Consider the following 24,997-nt stretch of genomic DNA (forward strand, 5'->3'; position numbering starts at 1 on the left):
AACAAAAATAAAAAACCACAGCTTTTCATCAGGCACTATTAAAAAGGTGTTGCAAACACTTTCTCTCCTGATGTGTGCTAGAAGAATTTTGTTAGCACATGGTGAAAAAACTTCATTCATTCATAGAATTACAGAATCATTAAGGTTGGAGAAGACCAAATATTGTGCATCCAAATATTAAACCTGCACTGCCAGATCCACCACGGAACCTTCTCTTTCAGCACCACTTTTGCCTGTCTTGAACACTTCAGAAATGGAGAATCCACTTTTCTGGCCATGCCTGTTCCATGCCTGACCACCCTTTCTACTTTGTTTCTTCACCTATCAACTAATTTATTTTGGCATAGATCCATAATTGACTGGATTGCTCTTCTTCAAGGATCTAACATCCAAGTTCACCCTCTTTAATTTAATACCTAATTTTTAAAGCATTTTGTCATTTCTCCAAGGAAGTTATTAATTCATCCAGTTGAAGGGAGATTTGTGAAAATGAGTTAAAAAACTGCTTTAATGTTCATGACTTGTTTCAGGTTGCATTTCCCAAATTTAACAAATCTTACCAGTAACACTGAAATTGAAAATCAAATACAATTAGTGAGGAAAGTGGTATTTTTGTGCATAGCTTTAGCTAAAAATAGGAAAGACCCTCAGGATATGGTGGTAAATTTATTTTTAAAAGAGAGCATTGCTATTTAATGAAATGCTGAGCCCAGGGAATGCAGTCAAGGATAATCAGAGGCACTTATCACCTTTGACAGGCTGCAGTATTTCTTAGAGCTTTGTTTCAGCCTGTGACTTCTGACTTCAGTAATTGAATACTTTCTGTGCCCATTCTTCAGGAAAAAAAAAGCATTGTAATAAAAAAAGGCATTATAATAATTGAAACAAAAAAAGTGTAGCTGCAGGAGATGGGAGCATGCTTGAAACATAAGATTTGGAATATTTAAATTCTTTAAATCAGACTTTCAAATCACAGGAGAGAAGTCTCAGTCCTTCATCTTTTGCAAGCCACATAAACTCAGCTCAATGCAGAATCATTGAAATCTCTAAATTGTTGTGTCAGGGAATCACTGTACTGGTGTTCAGTGATGGTCTCAGATTGTTTTTCAAGGTCCATAAAGAGCAGCTCTCTCCCTTGTGAAAGGACATTCTGCCAAGTGTGGACCTGCTGCAGCCAAAAATAAAGAAATTCTCAAGGCAGTCTGCCTCTATTTCCACTGTATTTTTCTACTCTGAGAAATGTGAAGTGTGTTAAAGGAATGGTTGGGCTGTGATGAGGCTGCTCCAGTTTCCACCAGGAGCTGGAGAGGAATCCATTAGCAGATCCACATGGAGAAGTTTCCTGATGAAGCAGGATCAGCACTGTTTGTGACCTCTGCCTGCATGGTAATGAGCCATTCTGTACTACACTGAAACGCTGGAAATTATTGGTTTCTGCCTTAATGCACCTCAAATATATCCATCTTTATTCTCCTTCACTGCATCATTTTGAAGAGTGGAAAGGACATGCACCACAGTTTGTTTTCAGTTAATAAGTTTGAATAAGTGTTCTCTCACCACCTGCAGAGTGGTTCACTGATGAGAACTGCATGGGTAGAACTCAGCAGAGGTTGACACAGAACTGTAAAGAAATAACTGTGGACTAAAGTGGCAGCACCTTCACTTTTGTCAGTAGTATTTTCCCATTGGAAGCTCTTTGAAGAGCTTTATTTCTTTGCATCTGCTCCTTCTGACCTCGAGGGTGGGCAGCTTAAAGTTATTTTTAGATCTTTTGTGAGAGTATTTATGTGACACTGACTTTTTTTAAATTTGAAAAGCCAAGAAGCTTTTTATAGCATTGTTAGAGAGGCAGTGGTCATGGCTCAGTGGTTAAAATTGAATTCTTTTTTGCACTTAAAAGCTGAGATTTATTCTTTTAAGCCTTGTGCTGGCTTAATGATTCAATGCAACTGTATGTTTGTTGGGAAGCAGCTTCAGGCTGCTTTGCTCTGGTTGTGTGGTTTTCTGCCTTAAAAAAAGCCCCAAACAGGCGTAGTTTGTACTGTGTATCATCTTGATGCTGCATTCGTAGAAATTTTTGAAAAGCACTGTATTTTCAGGATAAAACTCAGGCTCCAGCTTTCCCTAAAATAGCCTAAGGTTTGAATCAGCAATTTAAACCAGAAGAAAAAAAAAATAGATACCCTAACTACCTGCACATTAATCATTAAATTTTCAATGAATTAGCAGTTGAAACTGCCCAGAGAAATGCCACTGATGTGTAAGGCAGTGGTAGAGTGGCACTTTCACCAGCAGTGACTTGCGTTTTGTCTTTCTGTTGTTTTTTTTACTGATGGGATTGAGAGAAGCTTGTCTTAGAATCTCATAAAATACCATTTTTTCTTCTGCACATGTTATTTGATCAAAGTCTAGAATCTGCAGGTATTTTTCTGTTAATGAAAAGTGCCTGTGGAAACAATGCTCTACAGAACTGCGTCAGCTCTCTTTGTGTAGTTGGCTTTTGACGCATTTCTGTGTTGATAAAATAAATATGGATGGATTTTTTTTCTCTTTCAGTGATTGCCCCATGTGTGCTTTCTAACAGGGACATGTTTCCTTCTGCTTGTCACCAAATATTTCAACTTCTTCTACTCAATTAATTAATGCCCTTAAAATACCTGGATATCAGCTGGAGGAGATTAATCTACCTGTGTCATTCTTAGCATGACATTGCAGCTGCATTTATTTTCCTTGCAGTCTCTTCTAGAATATTGCTTTGCTTCTGTTCTGAGAGCTTTGACAAAAATTTGTACAGGGGGTTTGAATTTGTGGGTGTTGACTTTGAAGCTGTTGGGCTTTGATGGTCTCACTCGATTTTTGATCTTTCCTTGGTTTCCTATATTTAAATGAAAAAAACCAAAAGTCTCAGAACACCCAGTCTTGAGGAAGGTCTCAGTGTTCTCAGGGAGAGATGGGGCAGACCTCAGACCTCCTAAAGCTGTCCCAGGAAGAGGTAATTTATTGTTGTAAAAAGGCTTATGACAATAAAAATCATGAAATAATCAAATTATTCACCCTTAGAAAAGAAACTGCATTATGAAGTCTACTGACCTTTGGAGGAACTGTGAGTAAAAGAATGCAGTGGCATTGGTAGACTGAGTAAATATTTCACCATTTTTAAGTCCACACACTTGGAAATCTGTAGGGTTTGGTGTTTCTTTTTTCTCTTCTTATATATTTGATACCCATTATTGTTACAAGCATTGTCTTTTTAGCTGCTTGATCAGACCTTACTGTTTTGGATCCTGACATGAATGTAACAACTCTGTTTCATTTTCCCCCCTGAATTCAGTTTAGATTTATTCCCAGGCATTACACTCTATATTGTATATTATTTATTATCCACTGGAGGGAAAAGCACAGTATGTATGTAAAATGAAATGAAAGGTGAATGTTAAGAAACTCAAACCCATTAATTTTAAGGTAGAAGAGCATAGGCATCATGATGGAAGCTGTGAGTGAAGTCCTATTTGTCATTTGAGTCTAGACTCATTAAGTAGTAAACTGGGAAAGGGAAACTTGTGGTAAGTCACTGAGATGTTTTTTAAAATATCAATAATAATAATGCATAAAATACTGAGCTATGCTGTGTTCTTTAAATAATGCTCTAACCTGCTTCTCATTATTGTGTTTTGTGTTACTCATGAGCTGCCTTTACCCCATCTCTTCCTACAGCAGCTCTGCCAAGCACTCAACAATGTCAGGCACAATAAATCTACATCACATTTCCCCAATATTTCCTTTTTCTTTCTTGATATATTGATGGAAAGCATCTCTTAAGATGGACACCACTAGCAGCTTATTTCAAGCTGTCATTTATTTTCTTTCTGAATCACAAGGACTTAAATAGGATGGGACTTTAGAATATTCAGTCATGATCTCCAATATGAAATAGAGAACTTTATGAGAGTAAGCTATGGGGTGATTAGTGACTGCTGATTACATGGTGACAGCAGGCAATAAATACATGTATGCAGGCTCTAATGATGGAATTTGAATTTACATGAGGAATATTTTTGTGTCAGTGCTCATTGTTTCTGAGGCAGTTCCATGTGGGTTCAGAGCAGTTCCTTTGTTGTGTTCTCTTTTGTGTTTTGACATGATGTCTCCCTTTCTGGGAAGAACCATCCATCTGTAATTTGAAGGAGAGCTTCTTGCCATTTATCTGGCATTATCTGAGAGGCTGTGCAGGCTGGGCTGCTGTACAGTGATATTTGCAAGCACATGGTGACATTAGACAGTGGGTTATGTCTGTACTACTTGTCCTCAGAGCAGGCTCACCAAAACAAGCCCTGGTTTTTGTCTTTCTCATGGCCTCTTGCTTTTCTCACTGCTGCTGTCAGCTACACTAACTCACTTACATTTGATCCCTTGTGCACAGGAACTGGTTTATACAAGTAATTAGCATTTAAAAATATCTATAATTTTTAAAAGCTGTTTGTTCTTTTCATATAAATGGGTTAATTTTTTCTTAAGGCAATTTAAGCCATGTGGTTTTTTTCATTTTCTGCATTTCCATGCTATTCAATCAAGAAGCAAATCACTTTGTTTCCTTTCCAAGTCTCCATTTTAATTTGTGTATATGTATGAGATAAACAATAAGCTGATTTTCCCAATATTGAAGTAATAATAGTGCTTCAACCAGAGTTTCTCAACCAGGTTCTCTCAACCAGGGTTTCTCAGCCTGCCTAGCAAATGTGTTCCTACAGGATAGGAACTTTCTTTAGACAGAAAGTCACAGATTTGCCATTGAAATGGCATTATCTAAGAAACACAACAACAAAAAAGAGATAGATAAAAAGTGAGTTATTAGGAATTACTTGGACCAACTTGGCTTAGGGTAGAGAGGCTGTGAAAATGTTTGTCTCCCCTTGTTACTGGACAATCACAGAATTGATTTAATTCCAAAAGGGAGTTTATGCTTAGAGCTGTCAATCCATTTCTGATATTCTGATTATCATCTAGGTGAACAATTAATGGTTTAACTCAATAGTGCTGTTCTCAACATGGGGTGCTGATGGCTTTTTGCCTGGTTTAGCCAATTTCCAGAAAGGAAAAGTGTGGAAAAGCAAAATGGGCAGAGGTAAATGTTGCTTCTCCTCCTTCTGTTTTTCCTCCTGTAGTCCAGGACAGTCCCTGGTATCTGCATTTGGGATGTGATTTCCATCCACCAGCTGAGCTGCTGCCTACAACAAGCAGGTTTTGGCCTCAGTGCTGGGAATGGCAAGAGATGAAGAAACCAAACCTTGTAGGTCAGAACTGTTTGCACTGCTCCTTTTTTCTTCCCCACTGCATTGTTCCTTTTGATGATGTTTGTGATTACAAGCCAAATTATCCCCAGTTCCTGTCACTCATTTGGCAGCTAAGGTGGTGATTTCATCTGGTGGTTTCCTGGGTTATGAGGATCTCTGTAAGAGAACAGTCCCACTGAAAAGATGTGTGTGGGTACCTGGCTGAAGGAAATTACAGCTAACAAAAGAGAAGAAAACTACTTTTGATGACTTTGTACTCAATTATGCATCATTGAAGTCTTGTATTTTAGGAGGGAATGTTGCTGTTTAGCCAATTTGCTACCACCTGGAAGTAACTTGATTTACAATTAAGAAAAGTGTTCTCTGTAGTAATATCCAAACTCCTGAGATATTGTTTTAGTGACATGTCTTACAGTGTGTCATGTGCTGATTAAAGTCGAGTTTTGTCCTTTTTGGGAGTGATTCTAATGCAGTCTAGTCAAAGAATTTAATTTAATTACATGTGTAATACAACTTTCTGCCTTTTACTTAATTGGTCTCGCCTACGTTGTTTCTGCCTATTAGATGACAATTTAGCAATTTCCAATTTGTATATCCCTGAGGGAGGCTCAATGGGAATAAATGGGAGTAAAAAATCTCTGCAGCTTTATTTCTTGATTTAGTTGCTTGATGGCATCTCTTTTGTAGTTGTGTGGAAGAAGAGAGATGGAGCAGAGTAAGTAATAAAAGGAAATATTTTGTGTGAAAAGCTTATATTGAGAACAAAGCAGATTGTGTAATCTTTGCTTTGTGTATTTACAGCATTATTTGCCTAGCATAGGATATATACACCCAATTTTAATAATAATATACTTTCAGTTTTAGTTCTAACCCTTTAATCCATTTATAACTGTTTAATTGAGTAACTCAGGGCAAATTAGTGTGTCAGAACCATGGTGACTTCTCAGCTGTAGATGGGGAGGTTTATAAAACTGCTGCACAATTTTAGGGTGCAGCATTTCTGGTAGTAGTAGTCTCTCTTTTTGGGATAATCTGGGTCTTGATTTTCTATTTTAAATTGATCTTTGTAGATGGAAAAGAGAAAAAAAAAAAAAAAAATTCTTTTCTTTGAACTGTCAAATTGGTCCAAAGCTCTGACTTAATGTCAGTGCCTTCTGTGCTTTTTTGGGGGTTCTTTGCAGGAACTGGGAGCCTGATGGCACAGCATGATTTTAAGAAAAATCATGTTGGTGATCTATATAAAAATGAATTTCAATTCTTTCATAAGCTGAAAGTGAAACTGATAATTTTGCCATTCTTTAAAGGTGGAGAATAAATATGCTTCCTAAACAGGAATTCAGTTTAAAATAGATGCCCAAATCTAGAATGCCTGTGTTTTTTATAGTCAGAAAAATCTAGTAAATGAGTGAAAAGTAGATGTAAGTTTTATAAAAGAGATGGCAAAACTCTGTTTTCTATTTCAATATCTTTGAATTTTACCTCTCAGTTTCCCTTTTTTTCTAAAGGAAAATTTGTCTGGCAGATGTTTAGACACTCATCATCTGGATTTTTATGATATAGGAATATTATGTAAAGGAATATTACATATAGTCAGAGAATAACAGAATCTTGATTAAAATTGTTTCTTAGTTCATAAAATTTAGAATTAGGTGAATGAAAAAGCTTTTAAAATTTCTGTGCTAAACATAAGTACTGAAAAACCCACCTTCAATATTTAAATATTTTAAAACATTGCCAAAGCTTCTAAATAATACCATGTTAATGTTTTAATTGAAATAATTCCTTCTCAGTTTGTGAAGCATTATAAAGTCTAAAATCTCTGTATTTTCAAAGTTAGACGTTTCCCAAACATTATTTCAAGTAGACATGAATGAAATACTTAATTGAAAAGTTAAATCACTCCTTAATCATATTACGGTATTCCTCATTTTAAGAAGAATACTTTCTCTTAAAAATAGTGAAAATTCTGAAGAAGTTTAGTTGCAGACTTCAAATTATAGTTTCAGTGCAAACTTGTAATGGAAAGGTCTTATTTTGGGTGGTTTTTTTTTTTTTTTTAAATTGTTCCACAGCTGGAGGCTTTGTGCTTTCCATGATAAGAAAGGATGCTCAGACAAGTAAATGTTTAAAACCAAGGTGTTTGTCTCAGAATTAGCTGACTGCTCATAACTTTTAGTATTTACAGTTCCTTTTTCTTCACTTCCTCCAAATATAGTGAAGAAATCCATTCTCATATAAGAGATTTGGGTATATAAAGTTGGTAAGAAAAGTTACTTTATAAGAGTCACCAAAAATCCTGGTTTTATCTCTGAGATCCTTTTGAGCTGCATTTTCTGTGAAAGCTTCCCAAGATGACTTTGCTGGCAGGTGGAATTTCCCCATCTTAAATTTTGACTACTATGTTCAAACTATTTCTGAGCCACAGGAAGCAGGAGTAAAAATCCCCTTGATCTCATTTGACTTTAGAGGGTTTCTTTAATTTTCTTTAGTTTAGTTTAGTTTAGATAGGTTGGTCACTGCCTGGACATCAGGCCAGGAGGGAGCAGGATCATTGTCCATGTATAATATTGGTCTATACCACACTAACTGGCCAAGGGAGGTTAATGTGTCAGGAAACTGCTCCTAAATGAGTATCATTCCATCACAATAATTAAATAAATACTGAATTTCTAACTGTAGGGCTCAGATCTGAGTCTGGTGAACATTTGGCTTTGCTGCCCTTTCCCAGGGAAGCTCAAGGCTGACTGTGCAGGAGGGCACCTGGCAAGGCAATTATTTGGGAAGGTGATTTCCACATGGGGAGTTTTGGCTAAAATAACAAGGTATTTTAGAGCTGTGCTCATTTTCTGATAAACTGGTAAAGCACATCAGACAACTAACTCAGCTCAGCAGTATGTGGGGCAAAGTGTGTGAAGGTAAATCAATATAAATGTGATGAGATGAAAGTGAAGGAGGCAATCCCAGCTCTGAATTTGGCTGAAGCTGGACCCAGGGCTGCCAAAGGCTGGGTATAATGACCCACAGAAGCAGCAGAAGCAGCATCTTGGTTTATTACCCATTATTATCTTCAGTTTAAAACCATTATCCCTTATTCTATCACTGCAGTCCTGATGAAAAATCTGCCCCTATCTTTCTTATAACCCTCTTTTAAGCACTGAAAGGTAGCTTTGAGGTCTTCTGAGTGCATTTTCCTCTCCAGGGTGAACAATCCCTGCTGTTTCTTTTCTGAAAATAGCTTATTTCTGAGCATGCTTCTAAACGCACATAGAGGTGTCTTTGCTGGTGAAAACATTAAATAAACTTCTAATATGAACAGTGATTTTTTTGAAAAAAAAAATCTAGGTGAAATTGTGTGTGGGTGAGTTGTGTGTCATTTCTGTTATTAGTGCTGAGAGCAGTTTATGGAACCTGTGAGCTAGGATTTCTGGAGCATGATTGAAGCTTTTGTGCTCCCACTCATGTCTGTGAACATTATTCCTGTACTAGTTCAAGAATAAGTTCTGTAAGTTGCACCTCATGGACCACATAGCTTTGTTGGGAGATGCTCACTGCTGCTGGGATGCTTTGGTTTCTTAAACTGAGGATGTCCTGACTGTTCCCCAGCTTTGCTCTTCAGTAGAGATTCTAGATTTCCTTTTTGAGGGATGGCATCACTCACAAAACTTGCATGTGGGGCTTGAGAATCTCTCTGTGCAGTTCTAAAGGTGGCAAAATAGACATTGCAAAGTCAATGGACTGGATTAGCTTGAAATAAAAGGGACTAACCAAAGAGTGAGTGCTCTGAACAAAAATGTGAATGTTGCAGGTCTGATAAAATTATACAGGTTATACTGGAAAAACAGTGACTTGGAAAAGAATTTTTTTATTACACTAAATCGTCTTGAGGTGAACTTTTGCTGCAGTGCTCTGGGAAAAGGGAAAATGTTACCTTTGTGTATAAAAAGAGAAGACAAGTAAGTAGATGGTAAATTAATAATTCATTATGAATGTAAAGTCTAATTGTGTCTCGAAGTGACAGTCCATGGCAAAATGTGTATTGTTGCACACTGAGCATTCATGCATCCTGTGATTCTACCAAAAGATGTTTGAATCACTTTCTTTGTGAAAAACTTACATTCTTTTCTTTATGTTGTATGTAAAGCTCTATATTTTTGCATTTTCCCTTGAGTAGTCACTGAGATGTGAGTAATTTCCCAGATGTACAGGCTGTCCTGGGAGTTTTTGCCCCCTAGTTTTGTTTCTGAGTAGGATCTCAGCATCTTCTCTCAAGTATCCTTCCAGCTGTGTGTCACATGTAACAGTCATTCTCCTTTAAAAGAGGAGCACTGGGAATTTTTATTTTATTTTCTAGACAAAAGTGGATTGATGCTCCATGTTTATCATGTGCAGGAGGCTGTGAGATCCCTCTGAGTGTTTTGGGGTGCTGCACACCCAACTCCACTCCTTTGGATCATCCTGCAGGGCTCAGGGACCAGCAAAAACCATCACTGCTGGGTCAGGACAGAGCCCAGGCTGGGAATGATCCTGGGGTAGTTCCTGACCAGCATTTCTGGTTTCTTTGGGATGTTCTAGGAGCAGAGACATTTGCTGGTGTGAGCAGATTCAGAATGAAAGTCAGGTTTGCACCAGGTGAGCACCTGGTTCCTTCTCTCCTGGTAAAGAGGCTTTGAGCAGATGGACCTCATTCCACTCTTACTGTTCATATTTTGAGGTGGGCAATCTTCTCAATCTTTTCCCAAGGAGATTCAGACAGCTGGAGTGATAACTAGGCATGACTGTAGAATTGAGGTTTTTTGGTCTTGTTTGTTATATCTGGCACAAAAATCCATGTTTTTAATTTGCATATGCTTTCTTCTGAATTTCCTGCCATATGAAGGCAATAATGAATTGCACAAATGAGCAGCTGAATATGAACATATATATTTTGAAATTTATTTCTCTGATTTTTATATACCACTGAGAGAGGTAGGAGGTACAGTATGGCATTATTTTGGATAAAGAGAATTTTGAAATCCTTGTGTAGTTCAACTTTGATAAAGGGAGGATATTTAACTCAATCTTTAAGTATTACTGTACTTAGGCTTTTCCAGATTTCCTAATGAAAGGCTATTGATTAATGGTCTTTTATGCCCCCTATGGAAATTGGTGTATTCATAAAGTGGGCTATAACCATAATTATTATTATTTTAAATTTTCTATTTCTTTAGGTAACTAACAGCTTTGCTGCATGGTGATTGCCATGGGAATCCAAATTATTTAAATGGGAAAGTGAAAAAAGAGGCAAGTTGAAGTTAATTGTTCTGCCTCTTCATTTGCAGTTTATGATTTTCAGATTTGGAGTTAGGAATTAAGAAGCTATATGCCCAGCACGCATAGTATAATCACATTTAAGCAGAAGATTTATGTAGCCAACTATCTCTTAGCACTGCTCCATTTTCAGATATTACATTATATCCAGTGGAACAATTCCTTCCTGGTTTAACTTTTTATTGTCCAAAATGTTGTTGCTCAGATAAGTCTAAGCTGTTGAATATCACAGACTTCAGCACTATAGTTTGACTTTTCAATTAGTTTAAATAAATAATTAAGTTCTAAATGCAAATTTTTAAATTTAATTGACCTTTCTCAAGATTAATGGAAAAATCTATCTTGTGCTCTGCACAGATACTAAAGCTATCATTTTTCTTTCTGCAGTCAGTTCTAGGCCAGGAAGAAAGATCATTACTTGTGGCTCACTTGAGCTACTGAATTTTACAGTTGTATTTTATAGTAGTGAATGAAATACACATTATTCTTATAAATCTATGAAGTAATTACAAGTAAACACAAGGTGTATGTTAATTTTCACTACTTTACATTATTATTTCCAGACAATGATACATATGTATTCACCTCACAAGAGATTTGATTCTTGAGGTCCCTCTTTGCCTGTAAATTATTGTATACTGGGACATCACTTCCAGTTTGAAATCAACTGCAGGACTTGAATTTAGGATGGAATTATGTGCACCTGAAACATGATGTCATATATTGCAGGTGAGACTGCACAATGCAAGTATCAGGCAAAGTTTTAAAAGGAAACTTGCCTTATACACTTTTTCCCCCTCTTGAATGTAAGAATAAGAGTATCATCCTAACTTCAAGTTTTTCTGAAATTTAAAATCATTGAGTGTACAGGGACTCTTCATGCACATAAACATTCTGCATAATTGGCAATAACATGGTCAGCACAGTGTCCCTACTGTCTATATAAGAAAGGAGGATGAACAGGAAGGATAATATTGAATATAGTCTCTAACTGCCTCCTGTCAGCTTCATTTTGGAAGCAGCCTGCAAACTCATCTGTGGATGATAGTATTTAAATAGGTAGTTAGCCACGAGGAAGAGTTTGTGGGTTCCTGTTATATTGTTTCTTCCTAAGGATAATTAAATAAGGACTATCTCTGTATTGTATTCTTCCAAGCTAAGCAGCAGTGTTTTATTTACTTAATGAAAGATGAAATCTACTTATGTTGACCAGATTGCTGCTTTTCTTTTAATACCATGCCTGCTCTTAACCTCGTTTTATTTGGAGAGTATCACATAATTAATTTCACTTTATGGGTTTATACTCTTAGAAGAGAACATGGAAAGATCTGAGGTGTGTCACTGGTGGATGGGCTGTGCCTGGGGCCTGCCCACTGCCCTCCCAGGAGCAAAGGCAGGAGTTTGCAGCACTCCCAGTGATGCTCCCTTAGTCAGTTTTTCACCTTTTTTCTCTGCCAGGTGCCATTGAAGCTCTCAGTGCTGCTGGATTTTGACTGGCACTGCTGTGGGAAGGGGGATGTGGAAGGCTCTGGCTCAGGAGCATCATGATGTCATTTGCAGGAAGTTTTTTTTCCTCCCTGCAAATCCTTTCTGCAGAGCATCTTGTTGTCAGGGCAGGGTAGGATTTCCAGTAAGGTTGCAACTCTTTTTATGAGAAGAGGTGAATTGAGCTGCCCAGTGCCTTTAGCAGCTCTGCCCTGTGACTTCAATGGCACTTCAGGTGACTGTCATTGAGATGGTGGCTGTGCCATCAGAAGGTTTATCACTTTTTTCCCTGTGAGCCATCCTGACAGATGATGTGAGATGATACCATGCAGACACACCATCAGCATTGCCAATGAGCTGACCTTCTCCTCTTCATCCATTTAATTCCTATTTGAATAATTTGCATCCCTGTAACGATGCTCAGTTGTCTGAGGAGCTGTCACAACAGCTTGGGCTGGTTTCGTGACAAAACCCAGTAGTTTCAAAACACAATTGTTTCATTATTCATGAAAACTGTTGTTGCTTTATTCCTCCTCCTGCTCAGACAAGTTTGGCCAGAGAGAAAAAAAAAAAACTGTTTTGCATTTGCAGGATTGGATTTTTTTTTTTTTTTATAATGCAGTGTTTTTATACAAATATCTCATTATTTATTGAAAACTCATCTAGTAGGAAATTTGGATAGCTCCCCATGAGGCAAAGAAGTTAAAATTCTAGTGCCTTTTCCTGGAACAAGTTTATTTCCAAACTTCTGAGTTTTAAGATCTTCTCTGTTTTCCCTGATATGTAATTACAGTGAAGGGCAAGGAACAGGTGCCCTTGCACAATGTGAGCTGTCATTATCCTGGCTGCTTGCAATAAATTGAATGCCTGTTTCAGACTGAATTGTCTATTTTTACCTTTTTCTATATAGATTCCATAGATTCTTGTATATCACAACAAGCAAGGACAAATTTGGGGAGAAGTACAGAGAACTCTTGACAGGAAACAGGTCTCAATGTAAGTGCAGAAGACAGCAGAGAATGACTTTTTTGGCTAAAATACATTTCAGTCTCATTATTCTGATGCACAGCCCAGTGACAGGGTTGGTGATGTTCAAAAGGTTGCCTTTCACTGCCCTTTCCTTCTCCAGGGTGAGGGCCATGTGTTCTCTAGACATCTCTCAGAAGTTGAAAAAGATCATTTTTTCAGTTGGTGATTGTAATTCATTGTCCAGATTATCCATTTTCTAACTCCATCAGCTGGCTCTGGGAATTGTTTGTCCACTTGTTAACACCTCCCTGGTGAAATGCATCTCTTGAGATGGGAGAAATCTTCATATTTAAAAAGAAAGTGACGAAGCTGGGTCTGAGTAGGGGTACGTTTTTCAGCATGAATGACTGATTTAGGTTATGGTATTTATTTTTTTGTTTTTGTTCTTGTGCAAAGCCTTCCCATGTACTACATGTTCCATAGGCTGAGGAAAAAATACTGAAGCAACGTTACAGTTAAAAAATGCAGAGACAAAACTTGAAATGAATATTTTTAGCATGAGAGGAAGCAGAATACTAGTGATAAAAGGCAGATATGTTTAAGAAAAAGAGCAAGGATTTAATTCTGTTGTGCTTTGCTTTGAGAGGAACTATAGTCTTGAAACATTTTATTTTATCTCTGTTTATTGCTTTCATATATCCTACCTAGAGCTGTGTTCATAGTACTGTTTTGTGGGATATTTTTCTCTCTGTAGTTCTCTTTTACTCAGACTCTTCCCTTTCTAGCTGGCAAGTGTGTTGTTGGGGGTGTTTTTGTGGCTTCTCATGTGACATGAGGTGTCACTGTGCTAAATACAGTATAAACATTATAAATAAAAACATGGTTAGAAGATTTGAAAACTTAGTAGAGTCTCTGACTACTGAGAGCCCTGTTTACTGAAGTTTTCCATAACTTAGAGCTTAATAAAAGTTACTTCAAGCAGAGATGCACAATGAACAGCTAAGAGCAATCTAGGCTGTATTCCTAAAGCTGATGTGGATTTATTGGAGGCTGTTGGGGTACAAAGTGCTTACATGCATATTTAATTTCCAGACAAAAATTACCATATTGCCAGCAATGATCCTTCAACAGAGGAATGCAATCTGAATGCTTCAGTTGCATATTAAATATTGTTAGGCAGGAATATTTTTCTCAAATATCAATCACTTAGAGAAGTGCAGTACTAATTAGATGGGAGCTCTTTTCCTGGTCCCTTTGGAGATGGATTCTAAATATTTCTGACTGTCCAGAAGCAAAGACAATTTGTTAAAATATGACTATGGGAAACTAACTGTATTTCTGTGAGAATACAGACATTATTGTGTATATCATAGAAATCAAATGCTGGTTTTGCTCAGGTACCACAGAGGGGTGGAGTGATCTCAGAAACAAAAACTATGAAATTAAAAATTTTGTAGTTGTGCATTCCACGTGCATTGCCTGTGCAAAATCCAGGAAACCCTTCCTGCCTTTGCAGAATCAAATCATACTTCAATGCCAGTAAGAATTGATGTTCTTAGTCATAGTTTCAGGCCTGGTAATTTTTTTTTTTTTCAGAATCCACTCTTTAGATTGTATCTGGGTGTTTTTCATTATGGTCTTTATTTCTGGCTTGATTCTGGCAGTTCCTGTGATCCACTTTTAAAAGTCATCTTTAGCTTTTGAATATGCTCAGCACTTGATGGATTCTGCATGCAAATGGAGAATTTCTAATGATCTCTTGCTGCATTAAAAATAGCCAAAACAACCCCCCCCCTTAGAGAGGAACAGATTAATTCCTCTGCCTTTGTGAGGATCAGCAAGATGCAGACTGCAGAAGTGGGGGCTTACAGAAACCTTTGCCTGAGTGCTGTATTTCAACTTTTCTGTCATAAAAGCATAAAATGCTTTGGGTTGGAAGGGACCTTAGAGGCCATTTAGTTCCACCCCCTGCCATGGGCACACTTTCCACTGGAATGGTAAAGGGGGAACTTGAGAAGCTTCTCCTCAGTTTTTGCTCAGTAAAGCTGATTCAAATTCATCTTCCCACTTCCAACTTCACAAACTCTAGATTATTCCTTGTTATTTCCATCTGTTTTCACCCAGTTTCTTTTGAGGTCAAGATTATTTTGAATTAATGTGAATTAGAAAATATTTTCTGGTCTGGAGGGATTTCAAAGCTTTTTCTTGTTGACATTTGTTATAAAAGGTGTTTTCCTTTGGGCAATATTAATAGAATAATTTTCCCTCTTTATATGGACTAATAGATATAAGTATAATAGTAATTCTCTGTTTTTGTGAAATGTCCTTCCCAGTCTGCTTCTCAGTTTGTAGTTGCATTTCATCCTGAATGGTTTTCAAAGCTGTTGCTTGGTCTCCTTAAGTGCAAAGTCATCTCAAGAGCAATATATTTTAATTCTTCCCTAATTATTTTTCTATTTCAGACAATTCAGGAAATTAAAGCTGTTTTGGCAGCATAGTATATTAGATCTTCCATAACCACATTTCATGTGATGTGAGCTGGTCTAAATTCCCTTCTATATTAGATTAGTGATTCTAATTTAACATATCAGTATTTAGTATGCATTATAGTGTACTATATTTAATTTGATTACCTTTTATGCCTTAGCATACATTTAATAAAGCAATTATTTAACCATTTGCTACCAATGAATTTTACTGTGATATTGAAATTAATATGGTCTGTAATTCATGAAAATGCAAAAAGCAAGAGAGAAGTGTCTTGTTAAAAAAAAAAGTCAAAGGTCACATTAAGGCCCTACTTCTGTGGTTATTTTGTTTTTTCTTCCTGAGTCTTGCAAGGAAAAGTGAGGATGTTGCCTTGAGAAGCCAATGGTGTCTCCAAGTGTGTTACAGTTCACTTCAGGAGACACTTTCATATATAATATTCTGCTTCCCTTTTCTATGGGTTGGTATTAATAAACAGCTTTAAATAGTAAATTCCTCAGCTTTTGGCCCAGCCTTGTTGCTTTTTTCAGCAGTTCTTGAGCACTCTAGGAGTGTGTGGAGGCAGGTGAACCTCTGCAGAGCCACAATGAAATCATCTCCTTGCAACTGCAGAAGAAATGTCTAGTGCATCACTCAGTCATGTTGATTAATGATTTGTAAAACATTTTTACCATCAACAGGCTTAGACTTCTGTTTTCAGTAGCATAAACCATATGGTTTATATATCATTATTTACATCATTAATGGGTGCCACTGAAACCAATATATTGATATTGTAGTACCTGTGTTCACAGTGGTCTGTAGTTCCTGCAGAAATAATATCAGCAAAAATGATGTTGTTGGCTTTTTTCTTTTTTTTTTTGTTCCTTTGCTACAGCATGGCCATCCAAGTGGACAAGTTCAATTTTGAGAGTTTCCCAGAATCCCCAACTGATGGGGCACAGTTGGCAAATGCAAAGCAGCTGGAAGAAGAAAGGCAACAAGCAAGAGGTCTGGAGATTAACAGCAAGCTGGATATTTGCTGGAAAATTATATCCTTTCATAAATACTTGCTTTAAAAGTATATAAATAGATGCCCTCTGATACATTTTATTTTATAATTCAACTCACTGCATGGCAGTGTTACTGAAAAGAGAAGTAATTAGAACTATGAAGCTTATCATAATTATAGACTGTTTAAGGTTAATTGTGCTGTATATTATTTAGGTGATGCTTGGGTCATCCTATAATGGGTTTTTCTGAGTCACTGGGCATGTCATAAATCCTGTGTGTTTTTCCCAGCTTTTAGGGAACTGAGGAAGTGTAGTTAGGATTGATGAGTAGTGGATTCATGGGGTCAAATTTTTCTATTCTCTGCCACACCAAGTAACTGAATCATGAAGAAATTAATGAAGCTGGATTTAGAGAGTTTGCATATATTTAATTAAATTTGGGTAAATCAGAACATATTAGAATAATTTATTTCCAAGTCCTCTTTATAGATTTAGTAATGTATCTAATCTTGGGTAGCTTTTTAAGGACTTGTGTGATGAGTTAGTCATTCTAAACAAAAAATCCCCACAATTATTCTAAATGCAGTAAAATATTGCCTTATGATTATTAATAAGAAATTGCATTCAGTTTAGAGTTAAAATAAACCAATGGCATTGCTATAAATTTCGTGATTTCTATAAAAAATCTTGTGCTTGGCTTGTCAAAAATACACTTTCTCATGATTTTCTTCAGGAAACATTCTGTACAGCAAACAGTCCCCCAAGCCATGTGATGGTACTCAGCACTTCCCAGGAGATTTATATTTTTCACTCAGATCATCCTCGAATTCACATGATAGGGGGTGGCAGAAGATGAGAGAAGAATGGCAATCAAATCATGCTTTATGTGTTTGTACTTTAAATTGTACTTTTACCCAGTGATCTGAAGTGATGTTCCATTAGTAATTATTGTGAGGAAGAACTTTACTGGGAGGGTGGCTGAGCACTGGCACAGGGACTCTGGAGATATCCAAGAGCTGTCCCAGACACAGTCTGTGCTCTGGGGATTCTGCTTGAACAGGGGGTGGACAACTTCACCTCCAGGGATCCCTTCCAACCTTAACCATCCTGTGGTGATTAAATCAGATCAGGATCTGTCAAAGGCAAGGCTTGAGACATAAATGAGATTCCTAATGCTTGGTTCAGTCCAGATTCCCCAAGCAACATTTCAGAGAGAGCTCCTTTTATGCAAAAATGTCAATATTTAACCAGAACTCACTTAGAAAATGTCTGTGTTATGGAAAGATATAAATATTCTATGATAGCACAGATGAATTCTTACACTGGAATTGAGTGCATAGTTGTAATCATTTTGTCAAGGTGTAAAAATTCATTCTCACTCATTCCAGTTGCTGGGCAACACTGTTTACATCCCTCCTGTGTTCTGGATTTAACCTGAGTTTTGATCCCAGAGCCATTGTGGCTGACATCAAAGTCAGTACCTTAGAAACCAGTAGAACAGTGTGTGGGTTCTGTGTCTTAAATTTAGTGCAACCATTAGTTTTTTAGTGCTTGTTATGATTCTTCTCTCTGTTCCAGGAACCAAAACTCATCTAATTAATGAAACAAGTTTCACATGTGCATAAAAATCCTTGAAGACATATGTACATTCTTTTCCAGGTGTCATGTCCCAAGTAGGGTTAGTCTTTCTCTTAGCACTGTAGAATCATTAATGTTGGACAAGACCTCAGAAGTTCTCCAAAATCATCAAGTCAAAACTTTGAGCAAATGCCACCAACTAAACCACAGCAGTGAATGGCACACTGAGTCCTTTCTTGAACTCCTCCAGGGATGGTGATTCCACCATCTCCTTGGGCAATCCCTTCCAATGCTTGGCAACTCTTTCCATAAAGAAATTCTTTCTGATGTCCAACAGGAACCTCTCTGGCTTCATCCTTTCATTTCTTGCAGCAGTAGTAATTGGATGCAGTCAATTTAAAAAATATTTTCCTCTCAATTCTGCTACGTTTCAGAAACTTGTTTTCTGAGATACTTTTCTCCCATCAGAGTAATTGGACACAGGTCAGCAGAGTTTTTACTGATGGACAGACAGGCAGAGAAATGGATGGGTAGTTCAGCTGCATTAGCCTTGTTTTCCTTCAGGACCCAGCCTCAGCACAGCCAAGAGAGAAAAAGTATTTGCAAAATTGCAAAGAGGTGAAATTACTGGTATTTCCTACTAGAGGAGGCATTTTTGCAGGTCTCTTGAATGGTAATGCCAAGTGCTCCCTTTGATCCATCATCTCTGAACTACTTAGAACTCCCCAGGTAACTTTTCTGCCCTGTGTGCATGACTTGGGAAAGGGATGGGCTGAGGTAAGTTAACCTCCCAGAGCCTGCCCTGAGCTGAGATCCCACATCAGATTCCTGCACCAGACTTGCAAAAGCATGTGGAGGAGAAATTAGTGTGCACAGGGAATTATTGGGAAAGGAGGGATGAGACAACTGAAAGCTTTCTGACCAGGGACAGAGTCATCCAGCAGAGTGAGGTGCTGGGTGTTTGTTACAGACCACCCAAAAAAGAAACAAAGCTGGATGGACTTTGCTTTAAGGACTGGAAGAAGTCTTCCAGTTGCAGGTTTGCTTATTTCTGAAATACTTTAAGGAGAGTTTTTGTGCACAGGTGTTGGATGGTTTGATTTGGGAGGTGCTGTGGGGGATCTGCTCCCTGAACAAATGAGGTTTGGTGTCAGTGTCCCAAGGGAAGTGAGGAGGGCACGTGGCAGGATCATGACTCTGGGCTTGAGCAGACTTTGGGGAAGGCAGGGTTGGACAGGATGCTGCCCTGGTCCCAGTGGAGTTCTGAGCTCCCAGGAGCAGCCTCCTCAAAGCCTGAGGGTCACAGCAGCCAGATGAGTTCATCCAACCCTTGGAGCAAGGTGTGGCATGAGGAGACTGCTAAATTCCAGTTAGGTGCTGGGAAAATGCCTTTTCACAATGAGGGTGCTCAGATCCTGGAACAGGTTGTCCAAAAGTGCTGTAAAATTGCTGCCTTTGATGATGTTAAGAACTTCTGGACAATGCCTTGAACAGCCTGGTGCAATTTCAGTATTTTCTATGCTTTGAGCACAGGGCCTGACAGTGACTCTGGAATTGCCTTTCAATATAAATCATTCTGTGATTTTTGCAGCTGGGCAGAGGGCTGGGTCAGAGAATGACTTCTGAAAACTAAACTCTTTCCTCCCTCCATCTTCTGCTATCCCCAGGTTTGATTGCAGTCAGAGAAATTTTCTAATGTACTGTGAAGGAATTGCTATTTCAGTGAAATAAAACTACAACATTTTGGGGTAATTTCTTGAAAATATTCTAAACCTGGCCTTAACAGCCTTTAAAAAAAGTGAGACAGACTTCCAGTGCCACCTTAAATATCATGTTTAATTTTGAACTTTTCTAATAGTTAGACTTTTTTTTTCTTACTTCAGCCTTAATATCTGTGATGTATAGGAAATCTGTCCTATTTGCAATGTTTCCTTACATTTTTTGATTTGTATCTTGTGCCCCTTCCTCAGTTTTTTGTTTCCCATATTTGAACCTAATTGCCAACATTTCTTTCAAAGCACATTTTCTTTCTATACTGATTCTATTCTGCACTAAAGCTCTATTTTTCTCAACATGTGGGGTCCAAAGCTGGAGGCAATACTGCAGGTGAGATTTCTCACATGATAAATTTTTACCTTCCAGGTTTCAGAGATGATGTTTTCTCTGAGAGCTGTTCTTTATTCTATTGTCTGATTGATTCTTTTTTTGCATGTGGTCCAGGAGAACTGACTGAATTATTATTCCCAACTTTCATTTATAGATTTGTTGATTTCTTCTAGGGTGGTACTTGGAACTTTTTGTCATTTCATCCCAGTGATCTTCATAAGTTCCACTCATTTATTAGGATTGTGAGCACTGACATCTTTCCCAAATACATTAAAATTATGAATGTTTTTGTATTTTGTCATCAAAGCAGCCAATCAAGATTTTGAAATTATTATCTATCAGACAGAACCTTGAGTCATCTCATTTGCTTGACAGCAAATCGCTGATAACTCTTACTGAAATTCATTTTTCTGTCTATTCCACTTTTGATGACTTTATCTTGATCATAAATATGAATCATCAGTTGTTATGAGAATATTACATCTTGTGGATGTACAGTGAAAGTTTCTTTCTATGCTGCTTCTTGTTGTTTGCAAAAATAACTATTATTTAAGACCCTAAATAACTGCTTATAATTAGTTTTAGTATAAAAATAACACAATAATAAGCAAGTAGAAAGCTTTAAATATGAATAAGACAACTGCTGTAAGTAAAATGTGCAATTCATGCAGATTTATTTTTAATTGGTATAATCCTTATTTATGAATATTTGCTATTTTTTATGATCATGTGCATTTTCCCACCTGCATTAATTTGCAAAAGACATATGTATTGAAAATTATTTTTTTTAGGATGTAAGATGTGGAATGCTGTAGCAAGAAAAAACATGAGTGACTTCCAGATAGAAGCCATTTTTAAAAGCCTGTTGTCTTTTCAAGCAGTAGATTTTAGGTACCAGGCTGTGCTCTAATTGTGAATACCCAGCTACACATGAGGCAATCCAGAGAGTGTAAAAGAACAAAGTTTTCCCAGGGGAAATAACTGGTTCATTTGACTGGCATTTAGGGTTTTGGTATGAAACAGTTTATATCATGTGCAATCTGTTGCTAGAGAAACATGAAATAAGGGTGTCAACTGTGAAAAATTAGGTTTTTAGGTCTGTTTTATTTTTTTTTAAACAACATCTGGTGATTGTGTGTTTGTTAGCTCTGAGCCCCCACTGGGACTGATTTGGTTTTGCAGATGAAAATATCTTGAACTGTTAAATATGAACTGTTGTGCTGGAAGCTGGAATTTCAACCATTTGAATCCTGGCTGGTGCCTGTGCTGTTAATAACAGATTTCACTTTAGGAAATGGGGCCTGGGTCAGCAAAGTGGCTCCTACAGAAGATCAGGTTTGGCAGTGAGACCTCAGCAAAATCTGTGGAGATTTGGTTAAGTAGAGAGATTCTGCAAGGTCAAACTTAACCTTGGCAGTCTGTACTCGTGTTTATCTGGACAGTCTTTTTCAATGAATTTTAAATCCTGGATCTTACTCTTGTGTCTTTTATCAGCTTTGACTTTGAGCTAAGAATAAAAGGGTATCTTGGCAACCCCTGTTCAACTCCTTTGCTTTCATTGACTTTTAAAGGCTTTGTCTTAGGCAAACTTTGGAGTTAAGCTTTTCTTTCTTGTTCCTTTTATGTTTTCTTATTGCATATTTTGGTCTCTTTTCATCTCCAAGGTAATGGGTTTGTTGCAATGTTCAGTTTTGTATTTGTCCTATAATGAACAGTTTAATGTAATTGTCTGATGATATAGTCAGGAGACAAAGATCAGTGTTTTGGAATTCCATGATCCAGGTCCCTCTGTAGATCCATGTGAACACATAATCCCTTTGTGTGTTTATTCCTTTATGTTTTAACAAGTCCACTTCTTTGGTTGCATCTCAACCTTGCCTTTCCCTGCTTTGCCACCAGACTCCCTTCTGCTGCTTCATTCAATTATCTCATTAGACAAATGCAGTTTATTTCCTCAATGCATGAGTCAATCTGTGCATGCCCTAACCATTTAAATGCTACACTTTTCTTTCACGTAGCATTGTGAAAAATGAAATTTCTCCTCAGTTCTACAGTCCATGGCCATGTATCTAGGATAAACTAATACCATCAATTTGTTTGACAAATAAACAAGTAAGACCCTGAACCTCTAGATTAATATACAAGAACACTCACTGAGCTATTTCTTGTCTACAGAATTTATTTTGCCACAAGATGACAATAAGCAATGTGCTAAAAATAGCTGGGTGCTTGTGATGGAATAGGGAAATTTATTTATCTGAAAAGTTGGGCTGTAAAAGCTCAAAATGCTTTTGAGATATTACATGATTTTTCTCTGTTAATCAGTTTGTGGGTTCTTCTGGTGGGTTTCTTTTTTTGTTGTTGTTTGTTGGTTTTCTGTTGATTTTTTTATTTGGTTGGTTTTGATTTTTTTGTGCCCTCCCTCCCTTTTTGTTTGTTTGGGTTTCTTGGTTTTGTTTGTTTGTTTTAAACATTTTTTAGCTTTTGCAAAGAGTCACTGAGTTTGATTTCTAACTTTTTTTTTTCTGGAATGTGTGACCATAAAACCACGAGTAGTATCACAGAGCAGGTGAGGCTGGAAGGGACCACAGTGGGGTCACCCTGTGCCACCTCCCTGCCCCAGCAGGGCCATCCCAGAGCACAGGGACAGCATTGTGAACAGACACTGCTGGGATATCTCCAGGGAGAGAGACCCCACACCCGCTCTGGTGACAACCTGGTCACTGCACAGAGAAGAAATTATTCCTCATGTCCAGGTGGAACTTCCTGGGATCAGTTCCTGCCCATTCCTCTTGTCCCATTGCTGGGCACAGGGGCAGAGCCTGGTCCTGCTCTGAGCCCTCCCTGCAGGCACAGACAGGGATGGGGTCCCCTTTCAGTCTCTTTTTAAGGCTGAGCAGCTCCCTCAGCCTTTCCCTGCTCCAGCCCTTTCATCCCATTTTGGTGTCCTCCCCTCCAGGAGCTCCCTGTCCCTTTCTCCTGAGGACCCTTAATGGACACAGCAGCCCAGGTTTGCCTCCCCTGGTTTTATGTTCCAGGGGGAATATTCTGCACCTGAATACAAGGATCTGCTTTGGTAGCATTTACAAGTGGTAAAGAATGGAGAACCACCTGTTTTGTAGTAATTTTACAGTGTTATTTGAGACATTAAGCTTTCCATGAAGCTCTAAACAGTGAAATTTTGTAATATTCCAGGCACCACTGTGAGTCTGCTGTAAGTAAATTACAGCAAAGTTAGTTTAATGTTACTGTTAATGGCAGCCACTATGTTTTAAAGGATATTTAAATACTGCCTTTTATTAGTGTTTTCTCTCACTTATAGTCCTTAGATTAAAGATGTGATAACAGAATTATTTATCTGCTGCTTCTGTGAAATAATTCAAACTATTCTCTACCCTCTAGTGTGTTTTATGGAAATTATTGAGTTGTGCTGGTGTTCTGAGTCTTACTTTTCTGCAACAGCACTCTTCTAAGGTGATATTGTGCTGCCTTCAGTTTTCTAAATAAATGCTATTCTGTAATGATGTTTACAGCTTTCAGACTCTTTGGGGTTGGGAATTCTTTATTTGTGGTCTCCTTAGGAGAAAAAAAAGGTGCTATTTATGACATTTTTTTAGGACATAATGAGAATATTTTAAAAATAATGGCAAGAATCCTGTACTTGGTATTGATTTTCTCTTCTGTCATCTCTGAGCTCTTGGGTCTCAATCACTGCTAGCTCTGCTTTTGTTCTGAGCTTTCAAGACTTTTCTTTAAATCTCCTGGAGACCCTGCAAGATTATGTTCTGGGGTAGAAATTAGTTATCTGCAGTTCTTGTTAATTTGCTTTTAAGTGACATTGTGAATCTGTACTACAGCAGTCAGATGATGTTTGTCCCTTTCCAGAGTTTACAGGAAAGAGTTTGATCACATTTAGAAGCTGTTGATAAAAGCCCAGGTATTCTTTTATTTTTTGATATGTTTGAGGACTGGGATTCCAGTACTTTTGGAGTAGTTGGTTGAAATCTTGATGAATTTTACTAGGAGCTTATTCCTTAATTATGGTGGGACACATGCCTGGATACAGGATGGTGCTGACATCTGCATGTGCTTCCAAGCCCTTGGAATTCAGTGCCTTTCTGCAGTCAGGGAATTAGAAAAAAGAAATACAGTGTTTTTCCTGTGACAAGTAAATATTATCTTGCTTGATTCATCACTAAATTATTATTAATTGCCTTAAATGGATAATACTGCCTTTGCATGACATTGGGTATTGCCTATGCTTTTATTTTAGCACTTGGGTAACCTGTTTTGAAACTCTTTTAAAAGAGATTCTTCTGTCCACACCAGTTTATTTCAGTGCTCTGCTGTCCTTAGAGTAAGGACAATTTCCTATTTTTTTTTTTTTTTATCTTGTCTGCCTGGGCCTGTTTCTGAGCTATGGAGGGTAGAAGGGAAGCTTGCAGGTGCTGTGCCTGGTTCTGGTCTGATGTATTTTTTTTCTTTTTTTTTTTTTTTTCATTTTTGGTAATGACACTGTCACTGTCCAGCACCCCTGTACCCCCATGGGACTGGCCCCAAGTCAGCAGTCAGAGCTGTCCAGCAGACATTTGTTCTGTTTTCTGTTGCACTGTTAAATTTTGTTCTATTTTCTCTTTCCCTATCAAATTTTAACCTCTTTGTTTTCAGATTGTTCCTAATTTATCATTCTGAATTCCCATTCTGTACCACACACTGAGAAGTTTGGCATTTTTGTGGCTCCCAGACTTTTTTATCCTCGTGTTTTATATGGTTCAAGTATAT

General features: G+C 37.7%; 1 protein-coding gene across 4 annotated transcripts in view; it reads left to right on the forward strand.

Annotated features, from left to right (window-relative positions):
- Nucleotides 1–24,997, forward strand: part of TRAPPC9 (trafficking protein particle complex subunit 9) — a 433,615-nt gene that overhangs the window by 172,155 nt on the left and 236,463 nt on the right. For all 4 annotated transcript variants that reach the window (XM_079301130.1, XM_079301131.1, XM_079301129.1 and 1 more), the window contains one exon: nucleotides 16,417–16,570. In XM_079301130.1, the coding sequence (XP_079157256.1) occupies nucleotides 16,417–16,570 (154 nt within the window). The remainder of the gene's footprint in view (nucleotides 1–16,416; nucleotides 16,571–24,997) is intronic.

Source organism: Erithacus rubecula (genome assembly GCF_903797595.1).
Source record: "Erithacus rubecula genome assembly, chromosome: 3".
In the NCBI taxonomy this organism is placed as follows: Eukaryota; Metazoa; Chordata; class Aves; order Passeriformes; family Muscicapidae; genus Erithacus; species Erithacus rubecula.